The sequence below is a fragment of the Drosophila busckii genome, chromosome 3R (genome assembly GCF_011750605.1).
Source record: "Drosophila busckii strain San Diego stock center, stock number 13000-0081.31 chromosome 3R, ASM1175060v1, whole genome shotgun sequence".
NCBI classification, from domain to species: domain Eukaryota; kingdom Metazoa; phylum Arthropoda; class Insecta; order Diptera; family Drosophilidae; genus Drosophila; species Drosophila busckii.
Window position 1 is genome coordinate 17,573,177 of NC_046607.1, and position 24,348 is coordinate 17,597,524.

The 24,348-nt window shown below is 41.6% G+C and overlaps 6 protein-coding genes across 6 annotated transcripts; 2 read left to right on the forward strand and 4 right to left on the reverse strand.

Annotated features, from left to right (window-relative positions):
* Positions 1-1,636: 1,636 nt before the first annotated feature.
* LOC108601827 (probable serine/threonine-protein kinase kinX) lies at positions 1,637-6,802 on the reverse strand. The gene is made up of 3 exons (XM_017989768.1): positions 6,436-6,802; positions 3,573-3,905; positions 1,637-3,504 (listed from the first exon to the last, which is right to left on the reverse strand). The coding sequence occupies exons 1-3, from the start codon at positions 6,536-6,538 to the stop codon at positions 1,961-1,963; spliced, it is 1,980 nt and encodes a 659-aa protein (XP_017845257.1). The 5' UTR covers positions 6,539-6,802; the 3' UTR covers positions 1,637-1,960.
* Positions 6,803-12,468: 5,666 nt separating this feature from the next.
* Positions 12,469-14,495, forward strand: LOC108602054 (lipase 3). Its single transcript, XM_017990068.1, has 3 exons — positions 12,469-12,971; positions 13,207-13,373; positions 13,432-14,495. The coding sequence occupies exons 1-3, from the start codon at positions 12,867-12,869 to the stop codon at positions 14,375-14,377; spliced, it is 1,218 nt and encodes a 405-aa protein (XP_017845557.1). The 5' UTR covers positions 12,469-12,866; the 3' UTR covers positions 14,378-14,495.
* Positions 14,496-14,762: 267 nt separating this feature from the next.
* On the reverse strand, positions 14,763-16,177 carry LOC108602561 (lipase 3; the record flags this gene model as incomplete). The annotated part of the gene is made up of 3 exons (XM_017990696.1): positions 14,763-15,310; positions 15,372-16,043; positions 16,097-16,177. Coding segments are annotated over 3 exons (1,203 nt in total), but the record flags the coding sequence as incomplete, so codon positions are not given.
* Positions 16,178-16,544: 367 nt separating this feature from the next.
* On the reverse strand, positions 16,545-19,019 carry LOC108601883 (CCR4-NOT transcription complex subunit 10). The gene is made up of 6 exons (XM_017989857.1): positions 18,728-19,019; positions 17,899-18,654; positions 17,513-17,840; positions 17,388-17,455; positions 17,004-17,327; positions 16,545-16,943 (listed from the first exon to the last, which is right to left on the reverse strand). The coding sequence occupies exons 1-6, from the start codon at positions 18,838-18,840 to the stop codon at positions 16,625-16,627; spliced, it is 1,908 nt and encodes a 635-aa protein (XP_017845346.1). The 5' UTR covers positions 18,841-19,019; the 3' UTR covers positions 16,545-16,624.
* A 158-nt stretch (positions 19,020-19,177) lies between these two features.
* On the reverse strand, positions 19,178-21,310 carry LOC108603767 (sorting nexin-12). Its single transcript, XM_017992854.1, has 3 exons — positions 20,649-21,310; positions 20,186-20,281; positions 19,178-20,124 (listed from the first exon to the last, which is right to left on the reverse strand). The coding sequence occupies exons 1-3, from the start codon at positions 20,823-20,825 to the stop codon at positions 19,894-19,896; spliced, it is 504 nt and encodes a 167-aa protein (XP_017848343.1). The 5' UTR covers positions 20,826-21,310; the 3' UTR covers positions 19,178-19,893.
* Positions 21,311-21,412: 102 nt separating this feature from the next.
* On the forward strand, positions 21,413-24,136 carry LOC108603766 (V-type proton ATPase subunit B). Its single transcript, XM_017992852.1, has 4 exons — positions 21,413-21,517; positions 21,613-21,749; positions 22,505-23,766; positions 23,836-24,136. Exons 2-4 carry the CDS (start codon positions 21,677-21,679, stop codon positions 23,971-23,973), a joined length of 1,473 nt encoding a protein of 490 aa, XP_017848341.1. The 5' UTR covers positions 21,413-21,517; positions 21,613-21,676; the 3' UTR covers positions 23,974-24,136.
* Positions 24,137-24,348: the final 212 nt, after the last annotated feature.

Here is a 24,348-nt window from a genome sequence, read left to right on the forward strand (position 1 = left end):
GAAATGGGTTAAGACACAAAGCGACAACAACAGCAGCAAAAATGAAAGAAGTCTATTGGCTGCAGCACAGTGGTTGCTTGCCTTTGCGTGTGTGTGTGTTTGTTTGCAACTTAATCTTTTTCATTATGAGTCTTAATACGCTGTAAATAGCCAAACACACGTGCAGCATAAAAACCTCAATGAATGTTTTGTTACTACTTAGCTAGCTTAAGTGAAATAGCTGCCATGTATTTATTTTTATATATTTTCTACAGCGTAGCTGTTAGTTCATCATTGCATTTTATTGAAACCCTAGTGTAACCAACTTTGTTTTTTTTTATGTCGCACACCACAATGTTGTCGCATCTATTGGGTTTCCAAACTCGCATTTAGCTATGATAAAAAATTATGCTGACAATTGATATTTTATTGCTTTTCAATTGCTGTTGCAGAGCAATCATAAGTTTGTTATTTTTATTAATATTAAATTGTTTTTCTTTTGGCCATTTAATTGACTTTGTACACAGTGGGCATGGGGCATGGGGGCCATTGCATAAGTTCACATAAACATAAAGTATAAACAGCCAAGATATTCAACCCACAACCAGCAGCAGCGGGCACTGGGCACCGCTCTTAATCTCCAAATGAATTTGTTTATTTCGATTTCGGTCACGATGCCGCGCGCGCCTTTTCATTGAGCTCATTAAGCTCATTTAGAACAACAACAACAGCTCACAACTCGCGTAAAAGAAAACTCAACGTTGCTGTGGAAAAGTTCAATAAGTGCTCATCGATTATGAGCATATGGCAAAGTTTAGCTCTCCCACACAACAGTCGCTCTCGCTATCTCAGTGCTCACTCTATTAGTAGATCGTGCTCTCAACTTTGTGAACTTATTAAAAATCTGCCTTTGATGCACCGCACAGCGCCAAAGCTTTTAATTCAATGCAATTAGTCGTGTTAAAAGCATAAAATGCGGTAGTATCTTTATGATTATGAGGGCGACAAAGCTTTCCATCATTTCGTGTTGACCCCTGTGTATGCAGCTGAACTCATTTCACAGCTGTCTTTGATTTAGTTTCATTTTTTATTTATAGCCCATAAGCTTGTTTGTCTATTTGTTCCCAGAATAGCGTAAAGTTCAGCAGTATATTCTTATCTACTATAAAGTCAAAAGTAAGCAATGAAACCAATGCATCAAAATTTTGTCTTTATTGCACTTACTTGCGCTTTAAAATGTTGGCTTTAAATATAAGCCCAGCTTATTGCTAATTTTAGCAACGTTGTGAATATTTAAAAGCATTAATGCATTTCTAACAATTCCATTATATGTATGTAAACACATAAGTAACACAACTTGCTTGCAGCCCTGATCTATACAAGTGTAGATCGCATAATAATTTTAAAAATTGTTGCCTACTTTTAGGGCAGCCTCATAAATAATTCAAGCTGCCAACTTGTTGCAAAGATAACTAAGTTTGCAGGCCACAAATCTCAGCGGTCTACAACTGAATTTTGAAATATACCAAGTAAGTGATTTTGTTTTCATTCAACTCCAATAAAAATGCTTCATTTTAATTAATCGAAAATATTTATTCTGATTTTCCATCAGAGACTCAATGAATGTGTGCTTAATGGCTATATAAAATTCCTAAAGATAAATAATTTGTCATGTATAGATATATTTTATAGCGAACAGAGCAAAAACTTATAGCATAAAAGTGCAGCTAAAATTAAACAAAAATATGGCAAATAATTTGAAGTGGGTTCGTTATCGTTTTTCATACATTTTTTTTGTATTTTGTTTTGTTTTTTGCGGCATTGCAGTCAATAAATGTTGGCAACTGAATCCGTAACAACCAGTCTGAGCAGCTAGCTCAAGTCTTTAGTGCTGCTGGACTTAAATAAGAAGGAAAAAAAACGCTCAATCTCAAAATTAAATGAAAATATTTACAATGCACTGAGTTCGGCTAAGAACTCTCTACAGGCATTCATCAGTTTCCTCTGAGCCCATGGACACAATAACAGGCGTCGCTAGCTCCACATCAAGCAATTTCATTTGTGCATCCTCCTCATCCAAATCATCCTTGCCCAAGCGCTGCTCCTGCATTTCAATATCCAAAGTGCCGCGCTGGCGTTGGAACGACAGCATAAAGATGACCAAAGAGGTGACTATAAAGATGACAGCAGTGCCAGAGCAGAGTGCTATGATGAGCGTCGAACGATTGCTGGAGGCGAGCGACAAATGTGCGCTGCGCTCATCCGCCAAGTTGCTGTCGAAGGTTTGGCCAGAGTTATGCGGCGGATAGGAAACCAGCGGCGTGGCAGTGCTATCCTCAGCTCTTGCCTTGGGATCATCTGCAGAGAGCTCTTCAGTTTCAGCAGAGTCGTCATGTTCGGCCTTGGGCTTATCGGTATGCACTGCTGCTTCCTCATGCTCTGCAGCTGTGTCTTCCTGTGACTCCACTGATTCCACAGACTCCTCAGACTTGGCTTGATCTGCTTTGTCTGGCTTAGCTGTAGCGGCTTCTTCTTTGGGTTGATCTGTTGATTGGCTGTTGACTTCGCTTTGTACAGCAGGCACGGATTCGGGCTCTACTATTGGCTCGTTTTCAACTTGAGTTAGTGGGTGCACTGGGTCTGCAACTGAAGGTTCTAGCTCTGGCTGTTTAACTGATAACTTCTGCTCAACGTTGCTTTCAGTGGTGGGCACAATTGCTTCCACAATATCTTCCTTTGCAGGCTCGGCAATAATCTTATCCTCAACAATCTCTTTTTCTGGCTCAGCAACAATTTGTTCTACAACAGTTTCCTTGGCTGGCTCAGCAACAATTTCTTCTACAACAGTTTCCTTGGCTGGCTCAGCAACAATTTCTTCTACAACAGTTTGCTTTGCTGGCTGGGCAACAGTTTCTTCTTCCACAACAGTTTCCTTAGCAGGCTCGGCAACCTTAACAGCTGAAGTCTCTGCGGGCACTACTTCCTGTTGCTTCTCTTCTTGCGGTTGCTGTTGCTCCTGTTGCTTCTCTTGCTGCTGCTCTTGTTCCTTTTCAAAAATTGTTGTTACTTTTGGCTGCGTTTCTTCCTGGCTTTCTATAATATTTTCCTCAATTTCATTCTGCTGCGTTGGCTCTGTTGGCTCTTCCTTGACTGCTTGGACAGGCTCTGCAGTTACTGCTACCACTGCTTGCTCAGTTGCTGCGTCAAGCTCCAGTGGCACCTCGGCAGCCACTTCAATCGGCAGTAAATCTTCAACACCTTGTTTCTTTGTCACCTGATGCTTGGGCAGCTCAAATGTGGGCAGTGCAGTTGTTGCTGCCTCAGCCTCCTCCTCCTCCTCGTTGATCTGCTGATGCTGCTGCTCCAGTGCCAATAGATTTGTTTTCGTTATGGGCTGCTCGGTAATGGCGCGATTCTCATCGAAAATGACAGCAACCAGATCGCTGGTTACATTTGGCAAAGGCTTCGTCGCCTCAACTTGTGCCGTGTCCACCTCCAGAGTTTTGGGCTCACGCGCTGCTTGTGCTGCAAAAAGAAAAAATACAAAATTTATATATATTGCTGTCTGTTTGGGTGTTAAGCGGGCAACCCACCTGTATTTTCAGCAGTGTCGCCTGTCGGCTTGGGCTGTTGCTCTGTCTCTACTTGTTTTTCCGCCTCGGCTTCAATTGCCAGCTCAACCTCGCTCTTGACCGCATTGCGTATGCCCTGCTCGAGACCCTCGCCACCCAAAGAAACAAACTCATCGGTCACTTCAGTTACAACGCCAGCATCAACTGCTGATGCTGCTGCCGCTGCAGCGGCTGCTGCTGCCACTGCTGCTGCTGTTGTAGACTCATTGGTTACGCTTGCAACAGCAGGCACTATGATGGTGGTGGCGGCTTGCTCCAAGTCCAAGTCCAGCGCAGGCAGCGTAGTTGTTTCCACTGCAAAAGCAAAAGCAAACTCCATTAAATTAAAAACACTTTGCGCTACTTAAAAACTACATTTGTTAGTTTTGTTAATTAATTTACAAAGTGGGTGCCCATAAACTTTCACTGCTCGTAAACAGTTTTCTTTATAGAATGAAAATGCATTTTCGAAATGCTTCATTGATAAAGCCCCGAGCATTAAAGCAAATAATCAACTAATATAACTGCCAACACATACGTTATGGTTATTGTTTTTTATAACCAAGCCCAAACACAAACACAGACATACGCTTAATGCGTGTGTGTGTGTGTTAGTGTTGAGCTATCATGACTGTCAACATGCAGTGCACATTTTCTCACACATTGCCCATTGACAAATGCGCACCGCGCGCCCCTTTTTTTACTTTTTCGACGTCACGATTGCGGCTACCCAAAAAAAATAATTTAAAAAAAATGAGATTCTTAGCTGTGTTCCAGTAAAGCCGCCCGCGCCTCATAATTCAAAATGTGTCCAAGTGTCCGCTGCAGTGATTAAAATTCCAAACACACAGCCAAATGGAGAAATACCAAATTAGCAACACAATAAACAAAGCAACAAGACAACCCAACTCTAAAGTAGCTGCCTTATTTATGAGTTGATTGTACACACACACACACACACACACACTCATATCTCTGTTGAATGCAACTGCATTCGTAGAACTTGAAAATTAGTAGATACCCAATACGAACAAGATATGCATCAGTGGGACTCTTGTCCCTATGCCTATATCAACATTTCTATGCTGCTGCTGTCCAATGCCTTTTGGGATTGCATGCAACAACAACAACAACAATAACAAGCAGATCAAGAACTTAGGGGCAGCCCAAGTGTCTAAAATGTCTTCAAATGGAACAAAGCATGCGGCACAAAACAAAAACAAGAGACAAAAACCATTTACAGTGGAAAATAAACTGAAATCGATTTTAACGCACAGTCTGATGCCACCGCCTGCTGCTGCTTTGGCTGCTGCTGCGGCTGCTGCTGCAGTTGCCCAAACCGGAGCAGTGTCAACTGCCACAGCCACAGTCTAGTCTCTATAGTCTATAATATTTATGCCTGCATTTAAAAACGCCTGTGCGTGTTCGTGTGTGTGTGTGTCTGTGTTAGAAAATTATCTTTTTCTGGTCACATCATGTTGTTGTATTGGTCGCTCGCTGTGTGTGTGGCATGTTATTTAGGTGAGAAAACATGCCTGCATATATACATGTGTTTGCATGTTCACATGCAGCTAATATATATATTTACAACAATGCATAATAAATATATTTCTGATTTCATTTTATGCCAGTTTTATGGCATTAGAAAATTTAAGCAGGCTTAACATAGTAATTTGTTTAGCTTTACATATATTGTTGTGAGCTTAAAAAAACATAATCAAAATTCTGCTCATAACTTTGCATATCCGGCTAGTTCTTGTAAATAAAATTTCTTTTTTTATCTGCTTCTTGATTTTTTGCATTTAACATATCAGCATAAAATTTTTATCTGCGTGTGCATTTTATTTCCGGAACACATTAACAGCTATAAATGCTGCAATTATTTTGTGGTTTTATTGTTTTGCTTCTTTGTCAAGATATAACCAAGAAAAAGCACCAAGAGCATTAAATGCTGGGGGTAAGTGAGTCATTAAAAAGCATACAAAGAAGATATAGAAGGGGCAAAGAAGATTCTATTAATAATTTACTTTAAGCTTAAGCAGTTTCTACAGCATAATTATTAAAAATGAAGAAGAAGTCTTTGGCTTATTAGGTACTTAAATAATTTCTATATGTATTATTTCCTTCATTTATCAAATATCAGCTAAGCAGTCTTATTAATATTTATATTTCCTTTAATCAAATTTAAATCTCTAAAATAAAACGTTTCCCATAATTCTCTTTTCATATTAAACTCAATCTAATTCTTAGTCTTACTTAAGCTGCTTTTTATTGATTTTTTATGGTTACTGCAGTCCTATGCTGCAACACATTGTATTTGGGCCCAACCCTCTGCCTTTGAAGCGCTACTGTTATCTGAGTTTTATCACTCAATTTGAACTCGGTGACCGCTGCAATTGCCATGTTACTAAACATTATTGAACTTTCGCACGCTGCTACTGCATTGGCGTATAAATTGCGGTTGCTGGCACAAGGGGGGGAGGGGGAAGGCGCGGCACAAGGCATTTATATGACACCCATGAGGGCTTGATGTTGCGGCTTTTGGCGGCGGCGGCGCCTCTTCCGTGGCATAATTACGCGAACGCGAATTGTATGTGCCCGTTTCGAATTATGCCAACAAAGTGAAAAAGATACAAGTAGGAAAAAATTGCAATAAAGCCGCAACAGCAGCAGCATCTACAGCAATATAAGTCAAAGGCCTGACTCTCGATCACAGCAACGGCAACGGCAACGGGCAACAATAACAATTACAACAACAAGTTTATTACGACGACAATAGATGCAAGATATAGTGGCTTGCAACTAAAAATTCAACTTAAATTCAAGATGCGACCGCAGTACTTACAAGTGATTGCTTGGCAGGCAGACAAGATTACAATAAACGCCAGCGGGGCATGCAACAGCCAGTTGCAGCTGCCCCATGCTCGTTGCTGCTGTAGCATGGCCATATTGAATGAATGATTGATTAGCTTGTTGGCTCCTTGCTGCTGCTGGCTGCTGCTACAAAAAGCTGAACGATAAAAACTGGCCACGAAATCTACAAAACCGGCGAAACAAACAACAAACACACACACTAAGGCACAGAAACACAGTTAAACGTTGCTGCTGCTGGTTCTTTCCACTTTCAGCTGTTACTTTTGCTACGTTTTCTCTTTAATTTTTCTTTTCTCAGACACTTAGACCACGCAGCGAACCGAACGCGTTGGCCACTTGCAAAGAACTAAAGTTGAGAACGCGTGCGCTCTGGAATTTTGTTGCCGACTAACACGCTGTGTTTGCCTGCCTATGTGTGTGTGTGTGTGTGAGAGTAACTGTGTGTGTGTGCGCAGGCAAATGCAAGCAACGACGCTGTGTAGGCCTCTGCTTCGGCCTGTGCTCTCGGGTCGGGTCTGCCTGGCCTGCGAACGTTTGGGCTGCATTTAGTATTTGCTTTTTGGATAATAATAGGGCATTGGCAGCCACACACACACACAGACAGACAGACACATCAATATGCTGCTACTGTATGCGTGTTTATTTCTTGGTATTTGTCTGATAAGTGCCCTAGCGCCATAGAACTTGCTGCCCCTCGCTGCTTTTGGGGACAAACACTGCTGCACACTTGTGCTAACATTTTTGGCTTGGCTCTGAACTTGATATACTTGAACACCATCATGCACAGCCCAATCATCATCATCATCATCATCATCCGCATCCCCAACATCATTATTGGCCGCAGCTTTTGTAGGTAGCCTGCACGCACTATACGCGCTGGACCTGAACCTTCAGCTTCGCAGTACTTCGCATTGTTTATTGCTTATAAACACAACAACAAAAGAACTCAAAATACAAAAGAGCTCAGAAACAATAAAGAGCAAAGGCAGCCACACAGGCAGGCCTCAACGCTATACATCATTTATGCATCAGTTTGTAAGCTGAAACTTTAATATGTCAACCAGATGTTGCATAGGGTTGCATAAAAAAAGAGGAAAACTATTGAAAACATATGCAAATTGCAATCAAAATATTATTATTTTTAATTGCCAACATAATGCAAACAAGCACTTAACATAGTTATGCGCCCGCTGTTGTTTTGCGAAATAAAGTTTTCGAAAATAAATAAAAATTCTTTTAAAAACTTTTATGTGCAGCACATTAAAAGTCAAGGTTGTAAATAGACTTAAAAAATAACAAGCTTCAGACAAAATTAAAGATTTCAGCTGACAATGTGAGACTCTGTACACTGATTTATTATGAGTAAGTCTAAGTAAAGCATAAATTAAGTATACGCTAAATTAAAGCTTTTAATAAAAATTAGACAAAAATCTTATCAATGATTATGATTATGTTATGATTATAGTTAGGTCTCTAACCTAATTTCTGAATAGTTTTGTTTAAGAATATATCATTTTTAAAATATATTATGACTTGCATCTGTTTCTATTAACTAAAATTAAATAAAATCTATATTTATTTATAGCATCATCAGCTTTATTAACTTTTAGATATTAAATGAATTTCAGTTGCTTCTCAATTTGAGCTCCACAAGTTTACTCTATGAATGATTGTCATAGATGCAGCTTGCCAAGTCTCAAATGGGATACAAGCTGTTCGGTTGCCTGGCAGCCGGTGTGCGGACCACGTAGCTCTCTTTCAATAAAAGCTAAACTGAAAGGCCGCTCGATTGACGGATTGACGTAATGACGAGCTCAACGCTCCGACAGCAAAGCCCCAAAGAAAAGTTCTAGCAAATGCACGAGGAGAGACTTTGATGAAGCTGTAGATGCTGCTGGACGCTGTCGTCAGCGTTTGAAAATTTTCCATACATATTTACATTTGAATAAAAAGTGTGTAAGTAACAAGCTTACAACATGCAGCTTGCCCCGTTACGTGTTGCGGCCAGTTCAATGGGCAGCAACTGGGATTGGGAGGCAGCGTCCGCTGCTGCTGCTGCTGCTTGTGCGGCAACTTGTCGTGCCCACTGTTTATGTTTTATTGATTACGGCAGCAGCAACTACAGCAGGTAATGCCGCTTGCCTCATGCCGCATGCCGCGTGCGGTGGCATTAAAAATTTGACTAATGTGTGCGCGCGCCTTCAGATTCAATTTACTCGTTAAGCATTTAGATTTTTGTTGCTGGCCAAGCAACAGGAAGGAATCAATTGATTTCCCTTTTAGTGCTGAGTCACGGGCACACAGACACTGATGGAGACATCGTCGCTGGCAACTTCCTACTAAGGTCTATATATACATTCAGCTTGTCTGTATGTGTGTGTGTGTGTGTGTGTTCCTTTTGTATGCACTATTGCTGCTGACATGACTGAGGCGGAGGCGGTTGTAATTTGTTGTGTTTATTTTTATTTTTATGTGTATTTTATTTATTTATTTTTCGCTTGCTGCTATTCACAGCGTTTTACGAGCGGCAATTGTCATGTGCCCAGTTCCAGGCTCTGAGCGCCGTTTTTAGAGCCAACTACTAGCTTCGGCTCATGAGTCAACGACGACGCGTCTATGTCTACGTGTAATTATTTTGTAAAATTCACGACAGTCAAATGTAGAATAGTCCAGGTAGACGATAAGGAAGCGCACTTACCTACGGCAATTGCTATTTGCTGTTTGACTTCGGCAGCAGTCATAAACACATTAAGAAACAATTAGCAGCAAGATTAGCGCAGCTCGAGCTTAAACCTTCTTGCAGACTTGGGTCTTAAGGCTTAAGTCAGCGTCTGCCTTGGGAAAATTCCAGTAAATTCCCAAAGGCGGCATCAATCACTTTCATTTTATGAGCGGCTGCAAACAAACTGCGCTTATCAGCTGCACATAAACATTATATATACATATATACCATATACATAACAAAATGCAGCGATAAACAGCTAAAGGGCTTGGGCTGACCCTGCGCCGGAAATGCAATGCGTAGCTCTAAACTGACCAAAAACCAAATCAACAACAACAGCTACAAAAAATAAACAAAACATGAAATAAATATGCATACGGTTTATCGATCGAATTTTTTCTTCTGCTTTTTCGACTGTCTCAAAGTGAAAAGTGAAATGTCAACTCATTGTTAAAGGAAAAACCTCAACAAGCCTTTGATTTGTAACCGCTATGCACATGCGTGTGTGCGCTTGTTTCTGTATCTGTGTGTGTGTGTGTGTGTGCGTTTGTTTATTCAAATGTATGTTGCTCACCATTTCGAATTTCAAGTTCAAAGCACAGTTCAAGCAAATGCAAGCATTATCAAATGTCAGGCGAAAGCTAAACTACATTTTATATAAGCTGAAAATTGGATACACTACTTAAAGAGTAAATTAAATTAAGTGCATATATAGTAGGATTTAAATGGAAGATAAATAGACATACATAATATAGATAAATAGACATAATTTTTTACAGAGTTTAATGCCTCGTGAGTTGCATTTGAATTCAAGACAAGAAAAAGTCTAAAATAAATATTTTGAATACAAGCCAAACTAAAATGGACTAAATTTATTACTAAGAAGTGTAAAATCTCAGCCTTTTTAACTAAATTTAAAGGCTTTCATTTCCTTAAACTATTAAATATTTTTAATTTAAACGAAATACATTTGATAAACCGCTTGCCCATGCGTTAGTACCCTTGCTTATAAAAGTATTCATAGAGTATAAAGAGAGGCGCAAGCAAACCAAAATAAATTACATCACATGAATATCACATGTATGAGCAAACAAACTTGTATGGAGACCAAAGCAAACAAACAAATTTGGCAATGGAGTGGCCTAAAGAGCGTGTCTCTATGTATGTGTGTGGTTACATAGAATCCATTAGTCGAAAGTGAAAGAAAGTCAAATAAAGCGCACAGTGCGTTTAGGCGTAACTCTTTGTTGGCTAAATAAAATTTACTTAGGCTTAAAATTGTTGAGCCGTCTTGCCCGTGGCCTCAATACCGTTTAATTACACGGCGGCACTGGCGGCAGTTTTAATTGTCAAAGCTTGTCAACTGTTTACTGAGGCTAATGCCGGGCCGCAGCCGCAGACGCAGCACGCGTTAACGGATGTGTCACAATATAAATTAGCGTAAACTGTTTTAACGCCAAACAGCAAAAAAAAAAAAAAAACAAGAAATACCCAAAAGGCAGACACGCCCCGTTTTGGGGCTGGGCTTGCTTAATGCAAAGTAATGTCAGGGTAAACATACGTACTTCAATTTGCAAGTGACTAAAATACGTGAGCATCGAGTTCATGTGCACGACGATAGGCCAGTAGGTCGTAGAGATTGGAAACGGAACCATTGACGAAATTGAGCTGCCCACTGGACTTGCTATAAGAAATATTTGCACAGTCGAGTCAAGTCGAGTCGAGTATGAGTGCATGAGTCTTTAAATTTGAGTGCTTGTTACCCCGCTGGTAAAGCAGTTTGTTGATATGTTATTAAAAAGCCATAAACAAACAAAGCGACAGCCATATGAATGCGACTGGCTGCCTAACTCTTTTGGGTTGAATGCTGTGAGCGTTAGAGACGCACGTGGGAGCTCGGTGGGAGGGCCAGGCGTCCGGCGGGGTCTAACGCGTTGTGTCAATTGTCTTTCGGGTATTTAAATACAAATATACGTAAAAACGTAATGCAGACATAAAAATATATCTATGTATATATATATATTTGGTTATGGCTTGGCTTGTATTGGGCAGCGAGCAGCGTTAAAATCCTCAATAAGCAGACGCGCGCTGTTGACGTCGACGTCGCAGTCGCTGCCGCTGCCGCTGAGCGGCATTTACATTTACATTGGGCAACAGGTTATTGCAATTGAGCGAAAACAACAGCGACACACGACAATGCGATCGAGCGAGCAACAATAACAACAACAACAACTACATTAAAGCAAAGGCAAGCAGCCAAAAAATGTGTAAGTAGCTCCCAAAATAAATGCACTGCCAGAAATTGCGACAGTCTCAAAAGCGAAATTGATTGTGAAAGCGTATACTTAATATAAATATACATCATACGTATGACAACTATAAGCTTAAGTTCTATTCTTATATGGCAAGCTGGGCCCTACACAAAGCAAAATGAAATCAAAATGTTTGCTTGTGCACAAATTTCATTTACGTTACGGCTTGCTTAAATTGAATTAAAATGGGGCTTAAGTAAAGCTTATTGCGCTTAATTTAATCAACAATTTTATTTCGAAATATGTGTAAATATTCGTGCAATTTATGTGCTATTTAAAAAAGAAGAATTCCCAAATAGCTTTCATAAATAGCAAGTGGCATGTTTGGCTTAATTGAAGTGGGTACGGCTGTACTTACTGCTCAGATACTATAGCTACTATAAAGCAAAGCAAAGAACTGAAAGCTTTGCTGTTGCTAAGTCATATGATGATGATATTTTCTTTATTATTACAAAAAAATTTTGTTGCTTAAAATAATAATGAAAGTTATTTATACAAATCTACAAAAAATCATGCAAAATATTTTAAATGTATATGAACATTTTAAAATATTCAATTTCCCAAACTTAATTAGTGTAAAATATTACTTCCTTAAAGCATACTTTTGTCATACACTGTAGTTGCCGACAGTTGACAGTTTTTTTTTTGGGCTTGTGCGCTCTTTTCGCTGCTATAATTAAAAAATTACCATGGCATTTTGCCAAGTCATTGGCCCAAAAGGGGAGATGGGGCTGGGTAGGCTGTGTGCTTCGCTGAGGGTTTGGCCAATTGGTTACAAAGTATTAAGCGCAGTGTATATGGCGAATGTTAGCATACGGATGCGCCGCCGCAGAAGCAGCAGCAGCAGCGGCAGCGGTAGCAGCAGCGCAGTAGCGTTCACTTGGGCGTCGTAAGCATGCAGGTGTCTCAGGTGGGTTGGCAAAACCGAAAAGTGAGTAACAACAAGCCCTGCGACTGCGACTCGAGCGCTCAGCGTGCGCGCAGTTAAGCTTGTGGCGCTCAATTTTATTTTATTTTTTAGTTTTGTGTTTTTTTGTTTTTTGGCCCAAACGACGACGACGACGCTTGTCGCAGTCGATAAAACACATTCGAATCGAACGTTAGCAGCGCATGCTGACGGCAACGACAACAACAACAGCAGCAGCAACAATACAACGACAACATTTACGATTTTCATTCATATATGCTGACTCGAGTTGCATATAGTATACGCGTTATTTAAGTGTGTGTGTGTGTGTGCCTCGGTTTTGAAAGCTTTGTCGGCACTTTCACGATCCTTTTGGCACACAGCTTTCATTTCGTACCGGTTTGACATTACTTAATCCCCAGCCGCTATAGCTACTATATGTAATCAAAAATCCTGTCAGCATGCGATTGGGCCTGGATTTCGTCATGCTGGCATTGCTGCTGCTGTTGCGCCAACTAACAGTGACTACTGCACGCCAATCGCGCGAAATTATTATAACTGATGCGGTAGGTAGCAACAACCAACCCCAACCAATCCTCAAGCCAAAAGCAACGCTTAGCGACAAGCGCACATGGAATTGTTAATTAACGCACGCTTCACTTTGGCCTCCAAATGTCAAAATGATATTTGTGCCAACTGCAGCAGCAGCAGCAGCTGACTGACTGTCTATTTGTGTTTGTGTGCTTGTGTGTGTGTGTGTGTCAACTTCCTGCGTTTACTGGTGTTGTGTTGTCATTGCAGGTGCGTCGCATACAGCATGACGGCTACAATGTGGAGCAGCATGCAGTGATAACCAAGGATGGTTACATATTGACGCTGCATCGCATACCGCAGCTGGGGCAGCAGGGCAGCGTTTTGCGTCGCCCCGTTGTCTTTTTGCTCTCCGGTCTCTATGCCTCATCGGATGTGTGCGTATATAGCTGACGCTTATCAGCTGCAAAGTTCACTAGCTTTTCTATATTACAGCTGGCTGCTTAACGGACGCGAGGATTCGTTGGCGTATCTGCTCTGGCGCGCCGGCTACGACGTCTGGCTGGGAAACAATCGCGGGAACATCTACTGCCGCCACAATCTATGGTTTAATACGACGGCGCGTGATTTCTGGAACTTTAGCTGGCATGAGATGAGCGTCTACGATATGCCCGCCCAAGTGGACTATATACTGCATCAAACGGGCGTGGCACGCATGCACTTTGTGGGCATCTCCCAAGGTGGCACCGTCTTCCTAGTGCTCAACTCCATGTTGCCGCAGTACAATGCTGTCTTCAAGACGGCCACGCTGCTGGCGCCTGTCGCTTATGTTAGCAATACGCAAAGTGGCTTGGCCAAAATATTTGGTCCCATTTTGGGCACACGCAACTATGTATCCAAAATGCTGGAGGGCATTGAAATGTTCTCCACCAACAAGTTCTTTAAAAAGTTTCTATCGATGACTTGCTTGGAGCATGAGCAGCCAGCAGTGTGTGTCACACGCTTGTGGCCCTCGGTGGGCTATGATACTCGTTATCTGAACAAGACGCTGCTGCCGGACTTGATGGCCAATTTTCCCGCTGGCGGCTCGGTTAAGCAGCTCATGCACTACTTTCAAGGCTATGTGTCCACCAAATTCAGACAATACGACCATGGACCGGAGCGAAATTGGTTGCACTATCAGCAGCTGGAGCCGCCGGAATATGCACTGGAGAAGGTCAGCACGCCCATTACCATATTCTTTGCGGAAAATGATTATATTGTAGCGCCGGCGGATATTTGGCGCTTGGTTGCGCGTCTGCGCAATGTTGAAGCTGTCTACAAAGTGCCCTGGAAGCGTTGGAATCACTTTGATTTTATTTGTGGACTCGGCGTGCGTGAATATATCTTTGATAAAATTGTATTGTCGATGAATCGTTACGAGCAAAGGCGTCGTCGATAAAGGGGTAGGGGTAGGGGTTAGCTTTAGATGCAGCCACAATTTCAACAAGTGCCAAAAACTTAGCTAGTTAAGTAATTATTTAATTCTTATCAACAGCGAATCAACGTACTGATTAATAAATATATTGAACATAAATTAAACTTTTTGTCATTTGCATTACTTTTATTTAGGTAGTTACTTTCTTTATAAGCATTGGATCTTTGTATTGTGAGTTTACTAACTGTCTTTGTTTGCACTTTATGCTGCAAAATAATAAATATATATGAATATTTGTAGAACCTACCGCATTAGCTCGAACTGCTAGACTGTTTTCCATACACTTCAGCTTTTGTATCTGCAATTTTCGCATTTGCAATCGAATTTGACATGTTACTCAAACCAGGCGATGCTTGATTTATATTTTATTATAAACTGTAAACATTCCAACTAATTAAAACGTATAGTAATAATATATAGTAAATATTTGAAATACAAAGCCTCTGTCTACGATTCGGTTTCAGTATTATTTGCAACCTCTTTCTTCTTCTTCTTATTTTTTCTTCCTTTATGCCTGTTCTCATACCCATTGGCTTTTTGTATTATGGGTATATTAACATGTTCTTTAACATCATTGGCTATCACAAAATCCAGATGATTCCAGCCCTTTGGCATTTCATTCATAATTGGACGATGCAATTGTTTCTGCAGTCTCATTATACTACTCTTGGAAACCCTTTCATCATTCTTGCCATAGAATATGCTGATCCATGCCTTCTTATTAATATTTGATAATTTATACTCGGGTGGCTTTTCTTGTCCATAACGTTTTTGGTTTTCCGCTTCGCCAAAGTCGAACTGCGCAAAGTTATCCGATTTGGACAGTTGCCAATAGTGAAGTGGTTGTCTGGTGGATGCGCCACCTGGATGTGTGGCCAGCAACAAAGGCAATATAGTCTAACAACAATATAATACAAATGTAAATACAATAATAATATAGTAGCAGCACTTTACTTACACGATTGGTTGCATCCGAATCACGACCCGTCAAGAAATAAAGTTTGGAGCACACCTTATTATTCACATCGCATAGTAGCGGCTCTATCGTCTTCAATAAGGTTCTCGATGGCATGAACTCCGCATCGCCACGTGCAGTTAGGTAAGTAGTCAAGACTTTGGGTAGTTTTAGACCTTTCATGTAGACGGCAGGAGCAAGCAGTGACACCGTCTTCATTTTCTGATTGTACTCTGGCTTCATGGAAATCATTACTAAATAGGTGGATCCACCTTGTGAGTGCCCCACATAATGCACAGCATCCTGACCGGTAAGCTTCAACACATGATCTATAGATTCAGGCACATCAATGGTGCCAATCTCATGCCAGCTAAACTGCCAAAATTCCTTCATTTTGGGACTGAGCTTTGTGTGTCTTCGACCATATCGAGTGCCTCGCGCATTGCCCAGCCACACATCATAGCCCACATCAGCTAGCATATAGGCTAAGCCATTATTGGGACCGTTGAGCAAATAAATATCCGACGTGGCCGTCATTCCGTGCTGCATAAAGACAATGGGTGCGTTCTCCTTTGGCTCCCTCGGCGGTATACGGAACATGGTCAGTATAAAGCCATCACTAGTGGTAACCGTATGAGTTTCCGTTGTATAATTGTGCGACTTAAGAATGCCGATCTATAAAATGGCTCTTAAATTAAGTTATTATTTGATATATTCCATGTACTCACCGAATTTAGTTTAGGACCTTTAAGTTTACTACCCACTTCAGTTAATTTACTATCTTTTATTTTAGTAATTGTATTTTTTATTATTTCTCCTTTCAATTTTATTACTTTTCCTGGTAATTTTAATGAATTTCTAATTATACCAGTATTTCCAATTGCAATTGTTAGAAATATTAAGAATAGATTGGTTAATAATTTAATATTTTCCTTAAGCATTTTTGACAATCAACTAAAAACTTGGAAAAAGCAAACTGTTTATGGCACAAACTGAATTCAAAATGTTCCATTAATGTTAAGGCTTTGCTTGATTACTTATTTAATATGATTAGTCGATTAAGTGTAAATAATTGAGATTAGTAAGTAAAAGTAAATAGAATTGATAGCACCGATTCGATATCGATTTTCATGCATGCAAATTTAACATAAGAGTAAGAAGATTTTTAATACATCATTCAGTACAATAGTTTATTTATATACATTACACTTTACTCTCGTTTGCATTCTATACATAATTTACATAATTCGTTTTGTCTAATTGAGGCCACTGGTAGCGGCCAATTCGGCGTCGATGTGGCGACGCAAGCTTAACGCTTTGTTATTAACAATAGGATGTGTGAGTGTGGCCAGCAGACTTTTGGCCGTCTGATGATCGTTCTGCAGAGCCAAGGCGACCGCCAAATTGTATCTGACAACATTTTGTGCAGCCTCCACAGACTTAAGTTGCCAATCGCGCGTCTCCAAATCCATGGCATTTAAATTGTTTACAAATGTAGGCTCCAGGTGATCGCGTGCCTCAGCGGCTTTGTTCATTAGCATAAGCGCCTCGCCAGCATACATATGTCCCAGCAATCTGCAACAGATGATATATATACTCTACTCTTTATGCTATAAATTTGCTTGCAGTACATACTTATGCGCATCAGATAAGCGTTCGCTTTGCAGCAGCTGCTTGGCCATCTCCAGCGCAGTTACGTGATCACCCAGACGCAGCGAAGCAAAACTATATGCTGCATATATGGATGCCAGCATGACTTCCAGCGATTCCAGGCTTATAGGCTTGGACGGATTGCAAAAGTTATTGTCCTGCAGCTGAGACCACGGTGCCAATGTGGAGTCCTCGCTCGTGCCACCCATTCGAAATGTGGTTTTGTATTGCAGCGTTAGGGTGAGCGCGCTGCGCAAGCACAACGCGGCAAATTCGAGTGTGGGCTCTGGCACAGCAGAGCATGGAGCACTGTAAGTGATAGGGAGCTACATAAAAACAGTCGAAAAGCAAAATAGTATTGCTAGCTACCCATATGGCTTGGTTGTGCTAGAGCTGTTGCTGCCTGCAGTGGACTGATGCTCCTCACTCAGCAGCTTCTAAGGAGTGAGAAAAAAAGTAAGGTGCACTTTCTTAATAAAGCTTAGTCGACTTACCGTCTCATGTTCCATGATGCAAGCCTCAGCCATACGAAACCATAGACGAGCATTGCTGTGATATTGCTTGACAGGCACCAGAAAGCATTGGAATGCCTCCTTGGGTCGCCGCAAATGCAGCATGGCAAGGCCCAGATTATACATAATCTCACAGGAACGCGCCGAGCCCATCGTTTCCAGCGTGCACTGTCGCAAATTTGTCGCCAGCTGCTGATCAAAACGCAAAGCATTCTGAAAGAATTTAGCAGCAATTGCATAATGACGCACACGCAGATGAATGACGCCCATGTTGTTGGCTATATACGTGCTAAGTTGTGGTGTAACAGTGCTGCAAATGCGAAACATAGTGGAATTTGTTTCGCCACTTCCGTATGCTGTTTACTTACCCCGCCTGCGTGCTTTCATCATTGATTCGCATTAGTTGCTTGGCCGCCATTTGAAAGTCCTTCATGATATAATACTGCTGCGCCTTCAGTGCTGCAAATTGCGGCGTTCCATCCTCTGTAACCAGCACGGGCTTCCGATTGAGCACAAGCGTTAGCAATTGTAGTACCTGCAACGGGCCAGCGACACGCGTTACTGCGTTCTCCAGCGCAGCGGTTGGTGTTACTGCTGGTGTTGCTGCAGCAGCAACAGCAGACTCCTCTGGACTACCGCTTGGATTCGGAATGGGCGCAGTGCCCACCAAGTTCATCTTATACTGCAAGTAGTCTAAAAACACCTCAGCGCGATTTAGCTGATTGGTGGCTATCAGCAGCAGCATTTGTAACGTAGCCACTAGCACTGTCATATGCCTCTCAAGCGCCGGCAGCCTCGTCACCAACGGTGTTAGTGCCTCCAATGCGGTGCCATACATATGCCTATGATAATAAATAACTGCCCTGTTATAGCGTGCCACAGTTATAGCGTTGCCGCCATGCTTCAGGCATAGATGTGCCACACCCGCTTCCTGGTGATGGCCGCCCTCGAATTTTGTGTCTACCAGCTGTTCGAGCTCTTGTAGCAGCGGCATATGTTGGATGCAACCCGTTTTGTAGAAGTTAACTACTGCACGATTGTTGCGCAGAGTAAGGAGACTACTTCTGTTCTCACCTCGCGCTTCCAGCTGCTGCAGCAGTTCCAAACAGCAGTCGTATTCGCAGCTGCAAAAACCAGAAGAAAAAAGGCGCGTTGCATATTTTGATTGTGAAAGCTGCCACTGTGCACAATGCTTACTTGATGAATTCCTCGTGTGCCTGGCAAAGCAAATTATAGTTTTCATCATCTTGGGGCTGTGTTTTTGTCGGTGAATCCTCGTGTTCGTGGTGGTGATGATGATGATGGCTCATGATTTTTATTTATTTACTCTGCAGTAGTACCAGGGCTGGCAAAACGTATCTCAGTTGCGCAGCCAACTTCATGACTTTTGTCGCGTTATCAGTCCAATTGGACTGCTGGGCAACTGTTAAATAACATTATGTACGCCAACGGCTTTTTAAAAATGAAAATATGTAGAATTGCTTCAGCCTGACAATAATATAAAATACAAACTGTTTAACCAATTGTAGAAAATAAAAGCATATTTACACTTTAGTAAAATACATGTATTATTATTGGAATTATTTTAGGTTGATTCAAAGTACAATACATAGTATAATAACCACTAAAAATGAAAATGATAAAAAATATTCAGTATTTTGCAAAACAGCGGGCATTTTTGTTTTCTTTTTTTTATAAAGTATAAACCATGTGGATGGATGTATAAACGTTTTGCTTTGCTACTGCAAGTTTTAAACACAATAATAATATAGGAATTACTTTTTTATACAACGACTAAAATTCAGAGCAGTAATAGTAGAAAGTGAGCTCGCGGGATTCGAGATTGTTCCATTAATGAGCAGTTAGCCCCAGTCCAGGCAATCAAAAACATTATTCCCAGGCGCGGAGGGGACTTTGACAAATGTAATCCAATACAGGACGTATCTAGGGCAAAATTATGTACACTATTCGATAAATATGTATATGTATTGTATATATGTATATATTGTATTGTATAGATACCATTGCATATAAACAATTGAATTTAGCAATAAAAATTCCCAATATTTCAACTAGCGACGCTCAACAGTAACTGAGCCACGATTATGCTTGTTCTTGTCGAAAAAGCAGTTTGCCATATTAAATTTTGTTTAACATCTATTACTTTTATGTTTTGTTATTGTTATTACTCGTTACTTGCACTAAGCACACACATACACACTTTCTGATTTTGCCTAATAGAATTCATAAACTCTCTCTCTATCTCTCTATATATATTATATATCCCTCGCTTAAGTTTTTGTTCGTTCGAGTTTTTGCTTCATTGCATTGCCGTTGGTTGCGTCTCCGCCAGCGCCAACGTCTTATGTATTGCGTATCTTGCCGGGCACATAGTTCTTGTCGATGACATTCTCCTGCAGAAACATGTGCAGACAGCGTTCGTTCTGGGCTAGCGGATGTCCGGCTATCTTGTTGATAAACGCTTCGAGACCCTTGCGTCGCTCCTCAATGAAGCTCTCATCGAAGAGACCCTCATCGCCGCGGAAGGGCATTTGTCGCTTCCAGGCCTTGCCAGGCAGCGGCGGCACTACAATCTACAATGCAGAGATTAGTTAGTTAGGTGAGAGAGTTTTATTTAGCAATTTGTACACTTACTTTGCTGTCACGCTCGAGCTCATTTCTCAGCCACTCAAAGTCGCTGTAACGTCGTCGCACACTCGACTCCTTCACTTTGAACACCGGCAAGTTGGTCTGCGGAATGTAATGATTATTTTCTAATTAGTTTTTTACGTACAATTGGCTGGCGCGACCCGCATATCATTGTGCCCCATTATCAGCATCAGCGCACATGACTCAGGCGTCATAGTATGTCCGAAAAATCAGCGCTGCAGCTCATTACGACAATTGCTGTGACTAATAAACATATCACTTGGTTTTATAGGCGTATCGCACACATGCAAATGTTTTCACGCATACACACATACTCATTCACATACAGGCGTATATACTGTTACTTTATCAACTGTTTTGGCATATTTTTGCGAGTCTTTTATGCGCTGTCATTGAGCTTTTGCGAAGCTCCGCTTTATGGTCACCTCCTCCCTGTATTCGTACTCACCCTCATGCGCACTTCATAATCCGTGTAGCGTTTCTTTCCCGCTGCCATTGTGGTCAGCGGATTAACGACATCGATTTCGAGGAAATTAGCGGGCACTGCGTACGCATCGTCCAGCGTTTGTTTCTTTACGTTGAGACGGCGGGTAGCGTCGGCGTTGCCGTCGGACTCAACCATCATAGTGTATCAAGCAGCACTACTCCTTTAACCGCACAGCTAGTTAGACGTAGACACGCCCCTTTTTTGTGGTCTGAATTGGACACTTGCCACGAAATGCCGCTGCGTTCGCTGCACACACACAAGAAACGGGTTTTGTATTTGTCGTAGTGTCTCTGTCGCTGCTGGCGTTGTCTCTTTGTGTTTGCTGTTGTTGCAGTTGTTGGTTATCCTAAACTTAGTTTGTATATGCGGGCGGTTTGCAAGAACTTTCAATTATTACGGCACGCTTACACTTTTAATTGCACGCCGTACTAACAAAAAGCCGCATTTGTTTGCTTTGCTTATTGTTACTGTTACTAGTGTAATTTAATTAAATGTAGATTAAAATACACTTTCCACACTTGTAGAGTTGCCTAAAAATATCAATATAAAAATCCAGCAGAATGCCACCACACTGGCCTATCGCGCAACACACTGTCATCCAAAAGTTACAATTTTACAGCATTTCTAATGGCGCGTGAGTAGCAATGCTTTTCAAACTGCGCAACTCACTGTCATCCTATGCTTAATATATGTCATGTGATGGCACGTGACGTCACAACAAATTTTACAATACGATTTGCTTAGAGTGATTTTTCTTCGTACTCGCAACGACGTCGCAGGCCAAAATTTTGCGTGTGTGTCGCCTCAGTATTATTCGAAACGGAAAAATTGTATGTGTAAAAAGCTTATTTAATTGAAATTAATGTGCTAGACAGAAAATTGATCAACTAAAACTAACGAAAAACTTGTTTTGTTATTGTTACAGCTCGAAATTTGCTGAGCACTTTTCAAAGGTAGAGGGAGGCAGATAAGAAATACATTGTGTGAAAATGAACGCCCAACAAGCACAACGGGAACATGTCCTGGCCGTATCGCGGGATTTTATCTCACAGCCACGCTTGAGTGAGTACAATTAATTAAAACCAATTAAAGTTGTTCAATGTGGAAAAATGTAATTGTAAATCTTTATGATGTGCGCGCAGCGCAAAGGGGCCCAACAGCCGCCATGACAGTTTGTGCGAAACGAATGCAAAAGCAGAACACGAGAAAAATCAATAGTGTATTTTGGCAACTTTTCAGTTGCCACCTACGCATATATAAACAATTTATATATGAAAATTATTACTGGTCAGCAGCGTAGCTTAAGCTGCGCTCATTAGCAACGCAATTCATGGTTATTGAAAAAATTTTTTTCGTCACATGACTTGTTCGCTGAGCGCTCAGCTGTTTGCGTTTGCCATTCAAAGCGAGCACCTGACCTGCAAATGGTGAGCAGTAAAAACGAAAAAAAAATTGAGCGACATGTTAGATATTAAATGCAGTTTTAAACAAATTATTTATTGCTGACGCTACATAAATGAACTGTGTAATCGGTTTATGTAACTGTTATTTCGTTGTGCATTATCCACTGTAATTCGCTCTCAGTTGCAAACATAGCTTCTGCTCTCCAAGACAAATAACTGCTTTGAAACTATAAGGCGCTCAGCAGTCAGCTGACTGTTTTTTGACGTTTGCTTTCTTATCAGCTTCTTATTGGCAACCACTTGTGTGCACCCGCTTTGCGTGCATGTGAGCGCTGTTGTAACCTCTACAATGAATTAAAGAAAATTGAAAATAAATTAATAACAATTTTAATTAATCTTCTTGTGTTTAATTAGCCTACAAGACGGTGTCTGGTGTGAACGGTCCTCTGGTTATTCTGGATGAAGTCAAGTTCCCCAAGTTTGCCGAGATCGTGCAGCTGCGTCTGGCCGATGGCACCGTACGCTCTGGCCAGGTGCTGGAAGTGAGCGGCTCCAAGGCCGTCGTCCAGGTATTCGAGGGCACCTCTGGCATTGATGCCAAGAACACGCTATGCGAGTTCACCGGCGATATTCTGCGCACACCTGTGTCGGAGGATATGTTGGGTCGTGTGTTCAACGGCTCCGGCAAGCCCATCGACAAGGGTCCCCCAATTTTGGCTGAGGATTTCTTGGATATCCAGGGTCAGCCCATTAATCCCTGGTCTCGTATCTATCCCGAGGAAATGATCCAGACTGGTATTTCCGCCATTGATGTGATGAACTCCATTGCTCGTGGCCAGAAGATTCCCATCTTCTCGGCTGCTGGTCTGCCACACAACGAAATTGCTGCCCAAATCTGTCGTCAAGCCGGTCTGGTTAAGCTGCCCGGCAAATCGGTGTTGGATGACCATACCGATAACTTTGCCATTGTGTTCGCCGCTATGGGTGTGAACATGGAGACTGCGCGTTTCTTCAAGCAAGATTTCGAGGAGAACGGTTCCATGGAGAACGTGTGCCTGTTCTTGAACTTGGCCAACGATCCCACCATTGAGCGTATCATCACTCCACGTTTGGCTCTAACTGCTGCCGAGTTCTTGGCCTACCAGTGCGAGAAGCACGTGCTGGTCATCTTGACCGACATGTCGTCGTATGCTGAGGCTTTGCGTGAGGTGTCTGCTGCCCGTGAGGAGGTGCCCGGCCGTCGTGGTTTCCCCGGTTACATGTACACCGATTTGGCCACCATCTATGAGCGTGCCGGTCGTGTTGAGGGTCGCAACGGTTCCATCACTCAGATTCCTATTCTGACTATGCCTAACGATGATATTACCCATCCAATTCCCGATTTGACTGGTTATATTACCGAGGGCCAGATCTACGTCGATCGTCAGCTGCACAACAGACAGATCTACCCACCAGTCAATGTGCTGCCATCGCTGTCCCGTTTGATGAAGTCTGCCATTGGTGAGGGCATGACTCGCAAGGATCACTCTGATGTGTCCAATCAGCTGTATGCTTGCTACGCCATCGGCAAGGACGTGCAGGCCATGAAGGCTGTCGTCGGTGAGGAGGCTCTGACGCCTGATGATTTGCTCTACTTGGAATTCTTGACCAAATTCGAAAAGAACTTCATCTCTCAGGTGAGTCACTGCATAAGCTTATTATATGTGGAATGCATGCTAAGGAAAGTTTTTGTTTTTATGATTTAGGGTAACTACGAGAACCGCACTGTCTTCGAATCCTTGGACATTGGCTGGCAGTTGCTGCGTATTTTCCCCAAGGAGATGCTTAAGCGTATTCCGGCCTCCATTTTGGCTGAATTCTATCCTAGGGACTCGCGCCATTAGATTCTGTTTATTAATTGTTTTGTTTTTTGATTTATGTCCAAAATTTTGTTTCATTTTCGATAATTTAAGCTGGGGGCGGGCGCAGCGTGCGGCATGCCCCAAACCCCTTCTGCAATAATTCGCTGTGTATGCGTCTATATACTATATATATATATACATAAAACCAACAATACATACCCATAAAAACAAACGAGCAGATATTAATAATATCATGATACGATTATGATTTGTATACAAATAGATATATATATATATATATATATAGAGTGAAAGAGAGCCGATGCGCAGCCCTATAACAATAACTAGTTAAATATTGTCCATATGCGGAAACTACTTTAATGCGTGTTGTTCGTAGTAATCAAAATTATTCAAAAC